Source organism: Schistocerca nitens, chromosome 3, assembly GCF_023898315.1.
Source record: "Schistocerca nitens isolate TAMUIC-IGC-003100 chromosome 3, iqSchNite1.1, whole genome shotgun sequence".
NCBI classification, from domain to species: domain Eukaryota; kingdom Metazoa; phylum Arthropoda; class Insecta; order Orthoptera; family Acrididae; genus Schistocerca; species Schistocerca nitens.
In genome coordinates this window covers 632,529,306-632,550,402 of record NC_064616.1, presented here as the reverse complement: position 1 = coordinate 632,550,402, position 21,097 = coordinate 632,529,306, and the positions used below count along the sequence as shown (strand labels likewise).

Below are 21,097 nucleotides of genomic sequence, written 5' to 3'. Positions count from 1 at the left end.
GGATGGCATTGTTGGTTCTGATAATTATTTCCCCAATTCCTACCTCCCTTAGGATGGCGAACACCTACTGTTCTGATGTTTACATTGCCATTTTGCTCGTTCCTAAAATTACTACTATTATTATTAGCATTTCTGTTATTACGTGCTTGCTCCTCATTGGCAGCAACACGTTCTACACGTTCCAGATATTCAATGAAACGATCCAGATTATCTCTAGGGGCAGATATAATTCTAGTTTGCCAAAACCATGGCAGTTTGGCTTCAAGACCTAGTATAATCATTTCCGGACTTAGCTTTTCGTCCAAATGTGACAAACGTGAAATCCATGACCTAGCAAATTCTTTAATAGATTCTTTGCCTGCATTGAAGCGTTTTCCACTCCAAAATTCTCTTAACACTTCATTTTGCTTATTGCTAGACCAATACTCATTAATGAAAGCAGTTTTAAACTCCGCTAATGTTTTACACTTCAACATAACATCAGCTGACCAACGCATGGCGTCACCTGCTAAATGGCTTCTAATAAATGAGATTTTCTCTCGTTCAGACCAAGTTGGTGGAATTACATCTTCAAAATCGTTCCAGAAATCTAGCGGGTGGATATTTTTATCTGCATCGAACCACAAGAACTGCCTACACCAGATAAAAGCGGCGTTTGCAGCTACAATTTGTTGTATACTACCATTACCAGAAGTTACTGAAGCTACTTTACTCTCAAGGTTAGCCATGTTAGTATTGATATTTTCTACTTTCATTTCCACATTATCTACTCTTTGTACAATATGAGTAGTATCAGTTTTGATTGCATCTATGTCAGCTTGACATATGTTTACCTTTATATTAACATTTTTAAATCTATCTGAGCACAGTTCAGATTCCGCCTCGATCTTTTCTGTTAACTTGCGCTCCAGCTTCGCATCTTCCATTTGGAAGTCTTTGCGAACCTCAGCAACTTCGGATTTAACTGTTTTATACATTTCAGAAAACTGTTGAGCAACCTTTTTCTTAATATCATCATGATTGTAATCAATTTTACAATTCAAACTGTCTAGATCCTCTTTCAACTTATTGCAACCAGCCTTGAAGGTATCGTCCATTACCTCCAATCGTTTATTAAAATTAGTTTGACTGGCCACAATCCTGTTATTTACCTCAATTATTTCAGACTTTAATTCAGCATTATTGGATTCTAATTTATTGTCCATTGCCTCAAACCGTTTATTAAAATTTGTTTTGACTGGACACCATTTCAGACTTTAATTCAGCATTACTGGCAGCTATTGCTTGTAATATAACATTTAAATCAACAGCCCCAGCATCTTTTGGTTGCCCACTAGCTGGCTTTTTATCACACTCAGATGACGAAAAACTAGTTCCAATACCAGATTCATCAAAGCTAAATGAAACTTCAGATTGATCAGTTATATCTAACTTTTCCTTCTTAAACTCTACCATCTCTGATGACTGTTTCATTATTAATTCATCAGAGAAACTATCATCCAATAAATTTACAATTTCTACTTTCTGTTTTACTACAGGGGTCTCTATTATTGAATCATTGCCCCTTCGCACACTACTGTCAGGAGACAATACTTCAGATTTCACTTTAACATTACTACTTTCATGCATGTTTACAATTGAACCGTTGTCTGGAATTACAATTCCCTCAACAGACATAGGTTCTAATTTAGGTTTAAACTCGGTTTCTTTTGGCGTTTCCATCACCGACAGTTTTTTAGTGCAGGTTAGTAAAATTTTTAACAGCTTTTCACGTAACTTAGTTCCTTCTGCACGACGTTGTCGGCGCGGCGTACCAGGATTACTGAGGCGACGTGGCATGTTGAACTGCAGACGGCACTCCGACGGCTGATGAGTGTTTGCGTGGCCCGTAACTACAGGCTCGGCCCCGGCTGCTGCGGCTCCGACTGCGGTGCGGCGAAACTGGCTACTCGCGATGCCGGCAGCACCGCTAGACTCAGTGCCAGCTCCCTCAATCCAGATGCGTTGTTAATCCAGTTGCGTCGTCCACATGCACACGTAACACTTTCACTGTTCTATTACTCAGCTGCGTGTCGCATTCCACTCGCGAGTCCGAATAGTTAAAAATCACTTTCACTTCAGTATTTCCCGGCCGATGCACCATATGTGGGGCGGCGAGTTAGAAAGGGGGAAATATTGTAGTTGCTGTATAAAAGTTTGCAATGTTGAATCAGCTTCTGGCTGTTAGAATATTGTTAAAGCTGTCTTTCGCCGTTCTCAACACTGGCTCTCTATTTACGTGTTAGCCCCCAGAAAGCGATTTAATAAAACGTGAAGCTTGTAAAAAGAGTTCCTAGTGCCCACTTCACCTGAGAAATCTATTATAGCTGCAAGTTGTAGCTCTGAGGAATCAGGAGATTGTCCGGAATTTATAATCAAACACGATTTTCCACAATAGTTGAGTATATTCTGAAATTCACTGGTAAAATACAAGTATCCTTTCAACCTACTAACAGAGCAGTTCAGAGTCTAATGCGCTGATGCAACTATAAATGTCCGAATTAGATGTTAATAAGAATGCTCGCCATAATTTGATGAGAGTATTTCACCAAACGCCACGCTAAATAATTGGTAGAATGTCTGTCCCGCGACGGCACGTGAAAAGACGACAAAACGCAAACTGAAGCTAGAAAATGAAAATCACTTGAAATGATTTCATGGTTACGCGCTTCTCTAGTAACTTAATACGGCACCCGAGGCTGTTTGTAGCAGTGATACCGACGCGGCTCGACTGCCGACACAGATGGCGTGTCATTCAGCGTCTGGAGAGAACTGGGGCCTTGGTTCCTCGCGCAGCGCTCTTATATATAAATCCGCGGCGCGGACGGCTAAGGGAACGCCTGATCAAATCGGCTGTCCCGACTAGCCGCTGTGCTAGTAACGCACCACTTCAAGTCACATAATAAATCATAGCTTCTCTTGCTGATGGCCGATGAAGCTCTTAATTTAACTGTGCATTCAGCACGCAGGTAAGTATTGATAATAAAATTTTGACGTGGCTAAGTTAGGTATTGTGGGCGAGAGAATTAATTTAATTGCACTGCACGCAGCAGATGAGCTCTGAACTGTCCCTTTTGAGATCCGCTATCGCTATAATTTTATAGGTATTCAAACGAAACTTTTCACATCTTCATAGTCATAGCGGACCTCCAACCTATTTAAATCTAAACATCCTAGCCTTATTTCTTAGCCTACTTAATCTATCTTGCTTCCTTCAGTTTTGAGACGAAAACCAGAAAATCATGAATTTCCACTAAAATCTTAATTTGTGAAATCCAAAGTACTGTTTTTATTAAATCATTATAAAAGATGAATCTAAATATAAATTTTGAAGTCTCTAGCTCTTTTCTGTTGCGCCAATTATTTTTGCAGAAAAACGTCCAAATTTCGGAAACGGCTTAAGTTATCGAACTGATATTTAACACACATTAATTTATTATTACTTCTGACATGATAGAACAGTTTTAGGTCATTTGCTTGATTTTTAAGGTATTGCGCAACATTTATGACGTCAGAGCTAGTTACAGCAGACTGGCTGGCACACAATGGAAACTGATGTGCATTTACTACAGCGTAAGTAGGCTGCTTCCCTACACTGCCACAACATAGATACACTTCGTCATTACCACTGTGCTTTTCACTTGGGCATGGACCCTTTGATGGATTTGTGTCAGAAGATGGTATCTGCTGTCCCGATGGAGATGGTTCTCTTGACTTTTTTCACCAGATGTTGTTTGTTGGAGACTACAATGGGCTACTGTATGCAATGGATAAAGTTCCACCTGCACCTATAATTCTGAGGACATTGATCTTGAAAGTACATTTCACTGGTACCCAACTGATGCTTATCTGTAATTAGAACTGCTGAAGAAGATTTATTCATATAGGAGTTAATGTGGTTGAGAAGCTTTTAGCCCATGGGCTTATAGTGATGTGCACAGAGTAAACGTTGATCTAAAAATGTTGGGTAATGAAGATCTTGCAGGAATTGTTTGGGCACATCCAATACGCTAATTAGGGAACTGTGAGACTTTGGTAGTGGCGAATACGTAGAAGAATATTCAGATACTGTTGACATAAATTACACATTTTATTGAGACACTTACATGTAGAATAATCAGTGAGCACTTTACACCAAAAAAGCATGATATACTTATAAATCTGAAAACCGAGAGACAAAGACAATAATTTGTACAAGCATAGACAGCTGTTCATTGTTTCTGTTATTGATTTGATGATCGATGACGATCTTCATAATCAATGCCACCACAGAGCTTCCCCTCCCCCTCCAGCGTTGAGCACCTTGGAGTGAGCAGGAGGTGTCAAGGTCTGGAATACAGTCTTGTAGATGAGAAGCAGTACAACAGGTGTCAGAAGGCACGAAGGGAGCAGCGCACAGTGGCTGGCTGGTGAGCTGCTGACTCCTGGCTAGCAGAATGTGGGTAGAGGAGGCATTGGGTGGTGAGCTCTGTAGCCATTTCCACTGCCATACTTTGAGGAAGGCAGGTAGTCCCTCTGTAGTTTCAATCCTGTCTTCCATAATGGTGTGGTGGATAAGGGGTTGGGATGACCATCAAATCAAAAACAGAAACAATGAACAGCTGTCTACCCTTATACAAATTATTGTCTTTGTCTCTCAGTTTCCAGATTTATAAGTATATCATGTCATTTTGGTGTAAAGTGCGCAGTGATTACTCTATGTGTACACATACATGTGGGAATTATCGTCAGTGGTTGCATTGTCGCTAACCTGTATCTGTGTTGTAGGTTCAGAAGGAAGGCTGTTGTGGAGTGTAGGTGGTGACATCTGTGATGATTTCAAATGAGTTATTCAGTATTGGGTGTGTTACACAGCCTCACTTTGGGAGCGGCATGTGGCCTCGTCACCTTCAGAGTCCATGTGCAATTTATCGATTGCTGCTACCTGATTGTTGACTGAAAAGCGAAACTGTGGTAGCTTGCACACAGGGGGGCTTGGAATGCTTCTGCATGTTTTCAAGCAGCTTACATAGAAGGTCTTCCAATCATATCCCGAATGCCAATACCAGATGTTCTACAGAAGAGCAGTCTGTCTCGTAAATCTGAACAAAAATGAAAGTTGTGGAGAAATCTGCTCCCAGCAGAGACTCATTCACATCTGCTTGCATGGAAGTCTACATGAAAATCTGATTATTGTCAACGTAAATATTACGAAAAATAATCAGTGTGTTGTAATAATCGATCCATTCGCTGCCTTGAGTTGAGATGTGATATGTGCAGTGCAGGAAGAGAAATGGTGTTTGGAGTCATGCTGATCTCAGACCCTGTGTTAACCAAAAATTGCTGGTTAACATTACAGTCACATACATAAAGGTGGCCTTTGCATTCAGATGGTAAAAGCAGAGTGGTCTGGTTCACATAGAATATGTCTTGGTTTATTCTCTTAATTCCATGACCTCTGATGCAATGCTCACGAGAAGTGAGTGGGTGTTCGCAAGGGAACGTGCATTTGTGTGTTGCTGTGCAAAAACATCTGTGGAACCAACACTAACAGGCAATCTGTCAGCTGCTGTCTGTATCGTGAAAGGTGAGTGGCACCTGGTTGTCTGTTGATGTCAGATGGGCATGGTGCGTATTGGTCACCTGGGGTTGATAACCCTCAGTGGCAGTGTCAGGTGTCTTAGGGACTGCTCGGTACTGTTCCACCATTATCTGTTGTAGTGGAGGGCACCGCTCTGTGCATGGTGCATCAGAAAGCCTTAGGTACAGTTGGCACTGCTCTCTAGCTGCTTGCCATGTCAATGCACAATATAGCTGCCAACTATGTGTACTGCTGCTGCCTGCTGGGTAGCAAGGGCGTCCATCTTGTAATGTAAAGATGCGATCTGGTAACTGTAACTTAACATTTTCTGGGAGCCTTAAATAGCAGTTCATGCTTGAACTGCTTGGGGCAATTTGCTTACCCATATGCCCCACAGTGAAATGTCAGACATTAATACATGATCTGCTAAAGTTAGTAGTAGGCACTAGAGCTTTGAGTGTGTCCATCTGTCTAATTGTTCCAAGAAAATTTTTTGAATTCGCTGCTCAGGTGATTTGCGCAGTCTTTGGAATAATGCCGCCTTGGCTGCCTCAAACTTATTAAAAGGAGGTGGTAATGTGATAATAACATGGATTGTAGCAACATGCTCAGATGTGTGACACAGTGATTCTGAATATTGCGCCTTACTTTCAAGAATGTTGTTAGTAGTGAACACTGCTTTGGCAATGGCAAACCAGGTTTGTGGCTGGTCTAATTAGAACTGGGGTATTTCCTGCAACACATGTTGTACAGGAGAAAAATGTCCATAAGGCACAAACTGTCACCTCAAAAACTGTTGTGGAAGCACACCTCAGATTGGGGAAAGTGAGGAAGTGGTGTCGCACACAAACACTGGGATTTAATGGAGGGCCAGAAGTACTTGCAGGAATCAGGTTTTGTGGTTTCTCCATTGGATATATATCAATTAAATATGATATGTAGAGAGATGTGATAGATATGGCCATTTGGAAACACGAGACCCCTTTGCACACATGGGTGGACGTAGATAGTCAATCTTACTAGCATTTTTGGGCTTAATTTGGTCCATATAGTTTACTGCACTACGCAATCCATGGGAAAAACACTCAAAAGCTGTGAAATACCCAAATAACATCTGATGATTTGTGATATCTATTGTATTGGTGATAATGCTGTGTGGCACCAAGTATGTGGAAAATGTACACTTGTCTTGGGTCACCAGTGTGGCAATTCTATAGTGGTAAGTATGGCAAATGAAATTCAGATATTGTTTACACAAATTACACACTTATTGTTGCGATTACATATAAAATAATCACAGAGAATTTTACACCAAAGCATACGACATCATACAATGCCGGAAACAAAAAGAAAAACATAATAATTTCGAGAATGGTAAACACTTTTCATTGTTTCTGTTATCGATTTGGTTGTCGATGACGATCTCAGCGATCGCTGTCGCAGCATAACTATCTGCCAAGGGCGTACTTTCGCTCGAAAGTCATTTTCCAATGAGTAAAATCAATTTTGCATTACTTTTGACTCACATTTCTTGCTCTATACATGTACAGTAATCACACCCAACAGGCATAGTAATCACACCCAACAAGCAACAATCACCTGAGGAAATTGCAAATAATGTCTTTCAGAAAATTATTAAGTGGTTCTCTCAAATGGGCTACCACTAAATTTTGAGAAAACACAGTTTATACAATTCTGTACAGTAAATGGCATAAAACCATTGACAAATATAGACTATGAACGGAAGTCTGTTACTAAGGTAGAATACTCAAATTTTCTGGGTGTGTGCATTGATGAAAAATTGAATTGGAAGAAACACATCGATGATCTGCTGAAACAGTTAGGTTCAGCCACTTATGCTATTAGGGTTATTCCAAATTTTGGTGATAAGCATATCAGCAAATTAGCCTACTATGCCTATTTTCATTCACTGCTTTCATATGGCATCATATTTTGGGGCAGTTCGTCATTAAGAGAGAAAGTATTCATTGCACAAAAGCGTGTAATCAGAATAATAGCTGGGGCCCACCCTAGATCACCTTGCAGACATTTACTTAAGGAACTCGGGATATTCACAGTACCTTCACAATACATATATTCACTTACGAAATTTGTCATTAATAACCCATCCCAATTCAAAAATAACAGTGAAGTGCATAGCTACAACACTAGAAGAAAGGATGATATTCACTGTTCTGGATTAAATCTCACTTTGGCACAAAAAGGGGGGAATTATGCTGCCACAAAAATCTTTGGTCATTTGCCAAATAGTATTAAAGGTCTGACAGATAGTCAACCAACATTTCAAAGCAAATTAAAAGAATTTCTGAATGACAATTCCTTCTACTCAGTAGATGAATTCTTAGATATGAAATAGTAACTGTAAAAAAATTAATTAATTAATTATTTTGTGTAAAGAAAACTTATGTAAAAGTGACACATTCCACATCGTAACGAAATGTATTCATGATATATGGAACAAAGATTAATGTATGTAAGCAACATACCATGCCAGTGGCTTATGGCAACTGGAGACACTTTGTCACTCCAATGCGCATATGGCATTCCAGAGTGTACTTTTCTAAATTTTTATGATTAGTGCTGAATGCTGTCTACAGTACACTGAAGGTACATTAGAAGGTAAGGATTTTGCGTCAAGAGTTCTACTTTGTTTTTATTTTTAAAGTTAGTAAATGTTCTGATACTGCAGGTCACAGCTAATGTAAATATACTCTAAGACAAAAAGAGATGCATCGTGAAGGAATTATGCAAATGGGACAGGAATCAGCACATGTGAAATACAAGTGCAGACAGACAAATGATTACAATTTCGGAAAAATTGGATGTGTTATTCAAGAGGAAAAGCTTCACAAACTGAGCAAGTCAATAACATATTGGCCCACCTCTGGCCCTTATGCAAGTCGTTATTTTGCTTGGGATTGATTGATGGAGTTGTTGGATGTCCTGAGGGATATAGTGCCAAATTCTAACCAATTGCTACATTAGATGATATAAATCATGAGATGGTTGGAGGACCCTGCCCATAATGCTCCATATGTTCTCAATTGGCGAGAGATCTGGCGACCTTGCTGGCCAAGATAGTTTTAGGCAAACACAAAGACGAACAGTAGAACCTCTCACCTTGTACAGGTGGGCATTATTTTTGTGGAATGTAAGCCCAGGAGGGCTTGCCATGATGGGCAACGAAAAGGGATGTAGAATATCGTCCACATACTGCTGTGCTGTAAGGGAGCCATGGATGACAATCAAAGGGGTAGTGCAATGAAGAGAAATAGCACCCCAGATCATCACTCCTGGTTGTCTGACTTTTCGGCGAGCGACAGTCAGGTTGGTATACCACCACTGTCTGGGGCATCTCCAGACACTTCTTCATCTGGGAATCTGATTGACTGCAGTAGAACTGTCTTCAGTGATGAGTCCTCCTTCAAACTGAATCCTAATGGTCAGTGAACACTTGTCTGGAGATGCCCTTTGATTGTCATCTGTGGCTCCATTACAGCACAGTGGTATGTGGACGATATTCTATGCCCATTTTGTTGTCCTTCATGGCAAGCCATCTTGGACTTGCATTTCAGCAAGACAATTCCCGCCCACACATGGCGAGAGTTTTTACTGCTTCTCTTCAAGCTTGCCAAACCCTATATTGGCCAGTGATATCGTTGAATCTCTCCCCAGTTTAGAACATTTGGAATATTATGGGCAACACCATCCAACCAACTCTGCATTTTGACGATCTAAGGCGCCAAATGGACAGAATTTGGCACGATATCCCTCAGAACATCCAACTTCTCTGACAGACAATGACAAGCCGAGTAACTGCTTGAATGAGAGCCAGATGTGGACCAACATACTATTGACTTGCTCAATTTGAGACGCTCTTTCTCTTGAATGAATCATCCAATTTTTCTGAAATTGTAATCATTTGTTTGTCTGTACATGTAAATCACTTCTACTGATATCCATCCCATTTGGATAATTTCTTTGTAGTGCATTTTTTTTAGGTGTATGATGTGTCCTTTACTGGTACAGTGCTTACTTTAGTAACCAAGTTTTGTACTGCTCTGCAGAACAGTCATTACATAATAACTGCGCCAGTATGAACACTGTTGCTTAACACAGGATTTTATTTAGGGTCAAAAGTAGCTTTAAATCTCTAAAGGCACAAATAAATTTTGTATTTCCACTCCACTAGTACATTTACACTCAATAACTAAGGCAGAAAATTATCATTATCCCGAAATAAAAGGTACATTTTCAATTTTGACTGTTCTGTGTTTCTTAGCATGTTACAACATCTTTTGGTTCTGAACCTCTCATCAGACGATGCTGTGTTACTTCATTACAAATATGTGTTTATACGGAATTGATTAATGCCGAACTGACATTTCTATCATATGGTTTAAGAACAGTTTGCCGCTTTACGAACTATTTAATTATTTACTTGAAAACTAAGACTATTCCTTTGTCGTGACGCTAACTTTTCACGCACAAAAACAAGTGGTCCAAGTTGTGTGCTGTCCAATGTCCGAGAGCAGATCCGCCTACCGGCAGTTATTGAAGCTCTCGGCGATGTTGGGGGAAGCGATTTCGTGTAATAAAATTACAAGCGTTACAACTTCGTAACTTACGTCTAAGTTGGCATGACAGTGTGCAAGTAGGTAGTTCCTACAAGTAAGTTTTCTTACACGAGTGGTAGTGGGGACATGTACGAGTGTGTATTTCATGCCCAAGTAAACCCGGCTACTGCTGCTCTTTACACTCGCTGTGATGTTGACTTTTCCGTGTCTCGGCGACGAATGGCGTCACTTTTGTCGCGTTTGGAAACCCGACTTTAAGCCACACTGCCACAGGTCCAGCGATGTCGGTGTCACAGACGGAATGCGATATCTTGACGTGCCCAACTTTGCATGTTTGGAAACTGTGTCCTGTAATAGTAGCGGGGGGGATGTGTTATTGTTTTGTTGTGTATGATGTTGTTATCCATAATTCAGAAGTCTAAAGCGTTGCTTGGTGTTGGAGCCAATACAGAAGGTTTAGTAAACACCGTGGAAGGAGCAAAAGGACAACAGAATGATGTGCCCAAGCAGACAACGAATTTTGCACCGGAAATATCCACCGAACAACTCAAGGAAATTGTTTACGGTAAGATTTTGTGAGCTTTTAAATAACAGTGACGTAAATGGGATTACTTATATAACCTCCAAAAAAATACGACTGACCGCACAGGCCACACAATAGGTCAGCATCTTCGAATTCTCTTCAGGCAAGACGAAATTGCATCATTTGGTTCTGATATTGAAACTTAAATAGAATGAAACAGATAGAGCTGCCATGCATTATATGCTCCAAGTAGGGCATGCATAACTATATTGGTTGCTTGAAGAGTACTAAGCCATTTTGCAATATTAATTTTCCAACCTGCTTGGTCTTTGTCACTGTGCCACTCTGTAGAGTGTAGAACATTAGTGTGCAACCATGGCATTGCAATTCTTTGAAAGCATATGCCAACGTCCGTCTATGGTTAGCAATAAAATGCTAAACTCGCCTTCAGCAGGGACTGTAGTGAAAGTGCTTAACTGGTGTTGTAAGTTAGAAAACTGGATAGAACAACGGTAGTACACTAATTTAGAAACCAAATAACGATCATGGAAACACTGCATCGCAGTGTAACGAAGTAAAAAGTTACCCACGAATAAGCAGTTCTGCTAGAGCAGATTTGTGTCGTTCTTTAATATTCCTCTTTCTTCTTTAATTATTTTTTTGCGACGTGACAAATGTTCATGCCAGTAACATCTACACACGTAATTGTAGTTTTAGTTAAGGGCTAACGCGGTAGTAGCACTAGTACCTGGTATTACCTTGAATGATGCTGTCGACACCGACCCAGATGCCGCGAAATTTTGCTGTGCATTATGCTCGAGCCTCTTTGTCTGACAATTTAGCGACCTGCCTTTCATGCCCTAAAACAGCGTGTAGAGCGAAACCCATTATCTTTTATTATACACCACCTGGAGCCATAAAATGGTCCATTCTGTGAGTGGGAATTCATGTGTGTCCTAGACCACTGTCCTGATACAGTCCCAGGACCGGACCACACCTACAACCAAATGATCAAGCACCTATTGGTGGATTGTCAGCGTCATATCCTTGCTGTCTTTAACTGCATCTGGAGCAAGTGTGAGTTCTCATCGCAATGGCGAGAAAGCATTGTTGTCCCAGTACTGAAACAAGGTAAGCACCCTCTAGAGTTGGACAGTTATTTTCCAATTGGTCTCACCAATGTTCCCTGTAAGTTGCGTGAACACATGCTAACCAATGGCTGTGTTGGTTCCTTCAGTCTCGGGGTTTTTCTGATTCCGTTCTAGGGTGGTTTGGCCAATCCACTACCGGTAATCTGGTTTACCTGGAGTCTGCCATTCGAACAGCTTTCGTCCAGTGTCAACACCTTATAGCTGTCTTTTTCAACCTGCAAAAGGCTTATGACATCATGTGGTGATACCACATCCTCGCTACCTTACACGAGTGGGGTCTCTGGGATCCGCTCCCAAGTTTTATTCAGAACTTCCTTTCGCTCTGCACTTTCTGGGTTCAAGCTGGTGCTTCCCATAGTACTCCCCATATCTAAGAGATTGGGGATCCTCAGGGCTCTGTACTGAGTATACCCCTGTTTCTAGTAGCCACTAATGGTCTAGCAGCAGCTGTGGGGTTCTCAGTATCACCCTCCTTGTATGCTAATGACTTTTGCTTCTACCATTACTTGTCCAGTGCAGGTGTCACTGAACGTTGACTGCAAGGTGCCATACAAAAGGGGCCTCACTTATGCCTTTTGGTTTTCAGTCGCCAAGATTGACGTCGTGCACTTCTGTCGAAGTTGTACCGTTCACCCACAACCAGAACTTTACCTCGAGGAGCAACTACTCAGTGTGGTGGAGACTTATCACTTTTTAGGACTGGTCTTCGATTCTCGGTTGATGTAGATTCCCCATCTTCACCAGCTTAAGTAAAAGAGCTGGCTGCACATTAATACATTTAGCTGCCTGAGTAACACCACCTAGGCTGCAGATCACACTACCCTTCTGCAGCTTTACAAAACCCTGATACAATCCCATCTCGATTATGGGAGTATCTCATACAGTTCGGCAGCACCCTCAGCATTGCAGATACTGGATCCGATACACCTCTGCAGGGTTCGACTTGTGACAGGAGCTTTTTGAACTAGTCATGTGAACTGCTTACTTGTGGAGGCTGAGTACCTCCATTGCAGATCGGGCACCAACAACAGCTTGTCAGTTATGCCACCCACATTCGCAGCTCCCTTAAGCATCCAAACTACCATCTCCTCTTTCCAAACACAGAAATCCACATCCTGCTATGACAGCTTGTCAGCCTACTGGCAGTTGTGCGCTTTTCTATATAGACAGGCAGTTTGCTATGCCTGTGATGTCGTGATTGTGGATGAAGGAATAGTTCCATGATCACAGCACCACTGTTCAGTGGTGTGCGTGCATTGAGCAGTGAAGCGGACACCTCTAATGGGGAAACGCCTTTGTATCTTATAACTAGGCTGCCTGCAAGGCACAGTTGTAATTGCAGAGTTATTTTGTCTGGGAGACTGACCAGATACTATATACAGGTAATCTGCTGTCACCATTTGTATGAAGTAAATAGATTACATCAGAGGTCAGCCACATAGGGAGCTCTTCATCCTTGCTGGAAACATGATTTACTGGTGGAGTTAAAAGCAAATGCACTGGAGTCACTTTTGTAATCCAAACACTGTATTTTACTAATTCCAGGGGATTTACAGTACGAGTTTTTTAACTGCTTGCTGCATATGTTTCGTTAATGATACCCACTGTCTCCCCAGCCAAAGGGATATTGCTAACTGCATTTTGTTCTTTATTCAACCACTGAGCTTCCTTGTTGAAGTTTTTAGAGTTTTCCCAAATATCTGTCCAGAGCGAGACCGACTCTTTACATTTTCAATAGTAGGTAGTTGACTTTCCCCCATTAAAGGCTATATAGAATTTCTAGAAGATCGATTGCATCTCCTAATTCTCTGTACATACGCTAAATGATTCTCGAGAATTAGTTGTTGTGATATTATGCTTTCATCCATATTTTGAATTTGATAATGAACTTTTATTGTACAATTAATGATATTTGTCTCTTCTGTCAAGAGGGATGTGAGTGATGTATCTGTATCTTTCTCCTTTCCACCTTAATTTCAATGTCTCATATTGTCATAAAGAACAACATGCCTTGTTGAAAAAAGAGAGGAGGGGAAAAAACAAGAATTCAAAGAATTGACCCCTCAGGGGGCTCAGCATTTAGTTGCTGGGTACGGGCTTGGCGACCCCGGGGTCCCTGAGCTGGGGACTGGGAAGCGCCACCAGTCCTCAATACCGTAAGCTCTGAGCGTGCTTCAACGACCACCGTAAGGCGCGACAGTGGAACATTGTACGGTACAGAGCCCGGGGATCTTGTCTTAACTGCCTGGGTCGTGAGGATGGTATAAACCTCTATAAAAAAAAAACCTCAATCTCAAGGTGTGCTGCACACCGAGGAGACACATGGCTGTTGAGGTAGAACACTTGCTAGCGGGCGACCTCTGGGGAACCTGCCGCCCCCTGGTTGTATTAGGCTTACCCAGGCAAGCGGGGCTCTGTCTGGGTGGACATTCCTTCCCATAGCTGCTCGTGGGACCACCATGAAACGAAATACGAATAGTGAGCAAGCACGAGTCTCTAAGAAAGGAAAGTTCAATGCTTTACAGTATGACCCCTAATTGTTCCCTTCCCTGTCCACACCAGGGAGGAACGGCGGTCTAAATTACCTGGTGAGACTTATTCTCATCGATTTCTGGTTTGCAGCCGAACAGATGGGAACTCATTTCTGACCACAAAGCCTCAGTTTTTTGTGGCAAATTTAGAGGACAAGTTCGGAGAAGTTGAGGGCCTGTCTAAAATGAGGTCTGGAGCAGTCCTCATACAGACAGCATCCCCAGCACAGTCACGGGCATTGCTTGCTTGTGACAAGCTCAGTGATGTTGCAGTCCCCATTACGCCTCATAAGAGCGTCAATATGGTTCAGGGACTTATTTTTCATCGTGACCTGTTGTTGCAGTCTGACGATGAGCTTTGTGCAAATCTGGAATGCCGCGGTGTCCACTTTGGACGACCTGTCTTCAGGGGACCTAAAGATAGTAGGGTCGCCACAGGCGCCTTCATCGTGGCTTTCGAGGGAGACACCCTGCCCGAGAAGGTCAAGGTGATGATATATCGAGGTGATGTTAAGCCTTATGTCCCGCCTCCCATGCGCTGCTTTAAGTGCTGGAGGTTTGAGCATATGTCATCAAGGTGTGACGCCAACCCTACCTGTTGGGATTGTGGACGTGCCTCCCACCCCAACGTCCCGTGTTTGCCGCCCCCTGTGTGTGTAAACTGTGGACAGAAACATTCACCTTGCTCGTCAGACTGCGCGGTTTATCAAAAAGAACGGAAGACTATGGAGTATAAGACCTTGGACAGGCTCACTTACACAGAGGCTAAACGCAAGTACGACAGCCTTCACCCTGTGCGCATTTCATCGACGTTCGCTGCAGCAGCTTCGATGCCCCCGTCCCTGGCGATGAGCCCCCAAGCTCAACCGCTTTTTGTGGGCCCTCCAGCCCGGCCGTCTATTCCTGCCCCCTAGGTAGTTGGGGGAACACCCTCTTCTGTTGCTCCCCTGTTATCAACATGGGGAGTAACAACCCCTCCTTTGGGGACTTCAGTCTCCACCTCTGTGTCGGAGAAGTGCCCGCCTCCTCCGGCTTCCCTCGCGCGGAAGGGATTGCTTGGTGCCCTCCCTTCCATGGTTACTGCCCCTCCAGATGTCAGCCAGTGGCTGAAAAAGCCACCACCTGAGGGCCGTAGGGCTTCCAGGTCTTCCTAGGTCCATGAGACTGGGTCAGAAAAGCCCACCCAGCCTGATAAACCGAGGGACAAACAGGACCCTACCAAAAAGAAGAAAAAGTAAAAGGAGAAGGACATAGAGACAGAAAAGGAGTTCACCACTGCACCTGAAGATGATGTGGAGCATCTAGCGTCCCCTCAGGAGCTAGATGTTGCTCGACCCGCAGCTCCTATGGAAGTTGATCAGGCTACTTCGCAATCGGTGGCGGCGAGCGCTTCTAAGGCGTAACCTATCCCCCCTCCCCCAGGTTCTTTCATGTCTTCACAGTCGGATACCATTATCCTTCAGTAGAATTGCCGTGGTTCTTTCCACCACCTTGCTGAGTTGAAACAGCTTTTGTGGCACTTGTCTGGCCCTACAGGAAACCTGGTTTCCTGTTCGGCAGACCCCCTCCCTCTGTGGCTACCGGGGTTACTATAAGAACCATTTAGAATACTACAGGGTGTCTGGCGGTGTCTGTGTTTATGTTCTTGCCACTGTTCGTAGTGCCCCAGTGCCACTTCACATGGCTCTCGAGAATCCGGGCAGGAATGGAGCTTACGATCTGTTTCCCTGTACCTTCCTCCGGATGAGGTTGTCCCTCTTGCCGACCTAGCTGCCTTGTTTGCCCAGCTCCCCTGCCATTCCTCCTTTTGGGGACTTTAATGCCCACAACCCTTTACGGGATGGGGCCCAGATCTCGGGCCAGGGTAGGAACGTTGAGGCTCTCTTGGCACAGCAGGACATTTGCCTCCTTAACACTGGTGCTCCCACATGTTTTAGCTTGACTCATGGCACATACTCGGCCATTGACATGCCTCTTAGTAGCCCAGGCCTTCTTCCATACCTCAGTTGGAGGGTCCACAACGACCTCTGTGGTAGCGACTACTTTCCTATCCTGGTTTCTCTTTTTCAATCCCAACCCCTTGACCAGCTGCCACGATGGTCTCTTCGTGGAGCTGATAGAGTAGCCTACGCCTCGGCTACTATGGCCATTGCTCCGCTTCCTGGTGACATTGATTTGGCCATGGATGAGGTCACTATTGCCATTGTTTCTGCTGCCGAGGCAACTGTCCCCTGTTCGTCAAGTACCCTACGGCGTAAGTCAGTCCCGTGGTGGACACCAGAGATTGCAGAAGCTATCCGGGACCGCCGGCGAGCCCTGCAACGACACCGGCATCATCCTTCCCTAGAGAATCTGGTTGCCTATAAACGGCTGTGGGCCCGGGCTCGGCGGTTAAGCCAACAGGACTGCTGGGAACGATATGTTGCCACCTTAGGTTCTCGCACCTCCCCATCTCAGGTGTGGTTGCGGGTTCGGTGCATTTTTGGCTTTCGCCCTCATGCGTCTGTCCCTTGCCTTTCTCTTTGGGGTACACATTGTACTGACCCAATCGCTATCGCCGAAAAGCTGGCAGAGTACTTCGCTTGTACTTCCGCGAGACAGCAGGCTACAGTGCAGAATTCCGCGCCATTAAAGAGCAGGCTGAGCGTACGCAGTTGTCCGTTTCGCAATCACCGTTGGGGACAATACAACCCCCCCCCCCCCCCCCCGCCCCGTTTAGTGAATGGGAGTTCCAAAGTGCCCTACAGCTTGCCCCTATACCTCTCCAGATCCAGACCGAATTCACAACTAGTTTCTTCGCCATCTCTCGGCGCACTGTCAGGGTGAATTAGTCGCCTTGTTTAACCGCATCTGGACAGAGGGCGTTTTCCCAACTCGTTGGCAGGATAGCGTTACCATCCCGGTGCTGAAACCTGGTGCAGATCAGCTGCTGGTTGATAGCTATCGCCCTATCAGCCTTACCAACGTAATGTGCAAACTCCTGTAACGGATTGTGAGTCGGTGGCTCATGTGGATCCTTGAAGCTCGGGCCTCCTGGCCCAGCAACAGTGGGGCTTCCATCAGGGCTGCTCAGCAATCGACAATTTAGTCTCACTAGAGTCAGCTATTCGTACAGCTTTTACTCGGCAAGAACATCTAGTTGCTGTTTTCTTTGATCTTCGGAAGGCGTACGATACCACCTGGCGCCATCATGTCCTTGCTACACTGCACGAATGGGGCTTACGGGGTCCACTTCCGATTTTTCTACGAAATTTCCTCTCCAATCGCTCCTTTCAGGTTCAAGTTGGCACAAATTTTATCTCTGATCATATTCAGGAGAACGATATCCCATAGGGCTCGGTTCTCAGTGTTCCCCTCTTTTTGGTGGCGATTAATGGTCTTGAGGCTGCAGTGGGCTCATCGATCTGTTCCTCTCTACATGCCAATGATTTGTGTCTTTATTACAGTTTCCCAAGCATCAGTGTCGCTGAACGGTGGCTGCAGGAAGCTGTCCGTAAGGCACATTTTTGGGCATCCAACCATGGTTTTCAGTTCTCAGCCTCTAAGACCTGAGTGATGCATTTCTGTCATCGTGGCATGGTCCACCTCCATCCACAGCTCTACCTTGCCAATGATCTCCTTCATATTGAGGAGACGCATCGCTTCCTTGGCATGCTGTTTGATGCTCAGCTCACTTGGACACCTCATCTTCGCAAGCTTAAACAACGGTGCTGGCAGCACCTCAACATCCTTCGCTGCCTCAGCCACACCGTTTGGGGGGCTGCACGAACAACCCTCCTACAGCTCTATAAGGCCTTAGTCCAGTCCCGTCTCGACTACGGGAGCGTGGGGTACGACTCAGCAGCACCTTCAGTGTTGCAGATCCTCGACCTGATTCTCCATTGTGGCGTCAGACTGGTGACAGGTGCCTTCCGCACTAATCCGGTAACTAGCCTTCGTGTAGAAGCTGGAATCCCTCCCCTACGATTCCGCCGACAACAGTTGCTTGTGTCACACATCGCCCGCGTCCATGCCTCACCCGACCACTCAAACCGCAGGCTTCATTTTCCATCTTCTGCACTCCCCTCCCCATGATGGTGGCCTAGGTCGGGTCTCCCGATCACAGTCCACGTTCATTCCCTTCTCTTGTCACTAGAGTCCTTTCCCCTTCCTCCATCCTTCCGGCCCTCAGGCTACACCCACTCCAGCGACTTTTAATTGTGACGTGGATACCAAAATAGTGTCTTTTATGATAACAAGTTGTGTTGGTACCTCTATCAACACTTTCCAGCTGGAGGTTCTTCATTTGTAGTTGAGAGGTTGACCTTTTACCTGATACATCAACCACTGTAGTCTGTTTTACTCTAGTCAACTATTTGCTCTGCTCCTTTTAAGTGTCCTCTATTTTGTGTTACTGCGGTGTTCATTTTAGCTCTGTACCCCTTGGTGTTCCCTCCCTCTGGGTGCAGAGGTTACGCTTTTACTGTATAGGCCTTTTACAAGTATGTCTGTTTGGAACTGGGGACTGACGACCTCAATGTTTAGCCCCCATCAAACCCCAAAACCAACCAACCAAATAATTGAGGTCAGCATTTTCCCGTCACAGCCAATCCTTGATATGCATCCTCTCGAATCTGTGTCAGTATTAGTTATTAATTAAATTACACACAGTCAGTTTAGGTTTTATAAATATTGCTTCTTGTTGAGTAATTCTCATTGAATAACCCTTACGATTGTGTCCAATGTTGGTTGCAGTAATTATTAATTGCCTCTCTACCACTGACTTCTCTTTTTTTAGATCACATAAAGACAATTCGGGATCCTGAGAAGCCAGCCACCCTGGAAGATTTGCATGTTGTTGATGAAGATTGTGTAAGAGTAAGTAGATAATGATACCTCTCGATAACCATTCCTACGGGTTTCATGTTTTGTAATTATGGCATAAATGACAAGGTGTTACATGTCGTTATAAGCGTTAAGGTTTGACAACAAACCACAACTCTAGGCTAACAGGCTATGCTGTCAATCATACACACTGAGGTGCCTGTGTTATAGCCATGTTGATTTCTGAATTTCTGATAAAGATCATTCTTGATGATACAGGAATGATACTAAATCTTGCTATGATTGTGTGAATTTGTCACTGTAGGGTGTACAATATTATTTTGATTGGAACAATTTGTGCAGTGAACCTGACACGTTTTTGTTCCCACCATAATTTGTCAGCTGCTCATGCAAGTTTCCAGTTTGGAGACGTAGAGTAGCCAATTGTCACTTCAAAGAAAAAAATTAGAGAGATTGAAAAACTGGGCACTTACACTAAAACCAATAAGATTTTCATGACAGTGCAACCACCTAGTTTTAGTACATATTTTGCATTCACAGTTGTAACTCAAAATTGACAGCCAGTGTCTCAGCACAAACAGGAAAGTCTAATCCTGATACGCATGTGCAGATTCACTTGTAGTGTCACAAGGGGGAACTGGGAGAAAGTGTAGGTGGTGGTGGTATTATTAAAGATTGCTTTGTGTTGGAGGACCTTAGTGTCAAAAACCTGTATCAAGACCTCACAGTTGTTTCTGATGTTGTAGTGTGTTGGCAACAAACTTATGGAAATTTTTGAGTAGAACCAGACCAGAAAACTCAAGATGCACATGTTCCCTTGGGCCAGGTAGCCAAGATGACAAAACTTATAGGGTGTGCTGATATTGATGGGCACAGAGTGTTCAGTGCCCATGCCTATTGCTTGCCAGTGGGCACAGTGGAGAACCAGGCTGTTCATTCTGAACGTACTCCAGTCTCCTGCATGTAAAAATGACAGGATCTGAATACCTTGGGGAATATGCCATTGAAACAGAGCTACACACCACCTTGAAGTACACGCAAGGTGTTGTGTCATCCAGGGATGTTGTAGGCAGATGTCCTTGTTCTTATATTTGGTAGCACAACATGTCCAGAGCATATAAAGGCAACTTTAATTCATTTAAATATGAGGCCTAATGTCCCCAACCCAGAGCGCTTTTGGCATACCGCACTATCGTGTATGGGACAAGCCACTTGTAGCAAATGTGTTAAAGCTGCCAACAATGGAGTTGTTTGTTCATCTGCTACAAAGTGTGTTAATTGTTCTGGGGATCACCTTGTCTGGAGTAGAGAGTGTATACCGTGAAGAAAGGAAGATACTGGAGCTAAAAACACTGAATCCTATTCCGTATGGTATTGTCAAATAGATCTAGGAGACCATATAACCACCCAGTCACTACTACATTTGCTTCAACACTTAAAAGCGTATTAAGAAAACTGATGCATGTACAGAATTGGAAGTTGCCAGTGTCTGCACTACTACCTGCATTTGTCAGTGAAGTTGTAAGGCCGCTGCTGTTATGAAATATATAGCTTTGCACAGAACATCAGAAAAGGTGTCAGTTGCAAGGCTGACCTAACTGGGGAAAGAATCAAGGGAAGGATAACTGTGTTTGTCTATGACAAACATCACTCCTTTACTCTACCCGTGGTTACTGACGTGCCAGCAGTTCATGTGGCTCGAAAGATCACTATATGCTCTCTGTATTTACCCCCGTAAGTAGTGGTAGATTCTGACCATTTCTTGTACTGGAAGACTTCAGTGCCCATAATGTATTATGGGGTTCAAACTCTACTGGTCCCGTCTGCAACTCGTGGTCTAGTGGGTAGCGTTGCTGCCTCTGGATCACGGG

The 21,097-nt window shown here is 43.8% G+C and overlaps 1 protein-coding gene across 1 annotated transcript in view; it reads left to right on the top strand.

The window, feature by feature from the left end:
* Positions 1–10,345: 10,345 nt before the first annotated feature.
* Positions 10,346–21,097, top strand: part of LOC126249688 (cytosolic iron-sulfur assembly component 2A) — a 36,235-nt gene continuing 25,483 nt past the window's right edge. The window contains exons 1-2 of the mRNA XM_049951366.1: positions 10,346–10,762; positions 19,180–19,259. Of these exons, the coding sequence (XP_049807323.1) occupies positions 10,588–10,762; positions 19,180–19,259 (255 nt within the window). The 5' untranslated portion in view covers positions 10,346–10,587. The remainder of the gene's footprint in view (positions 10,763–19,179; positions 19,260–21,097) is intronic.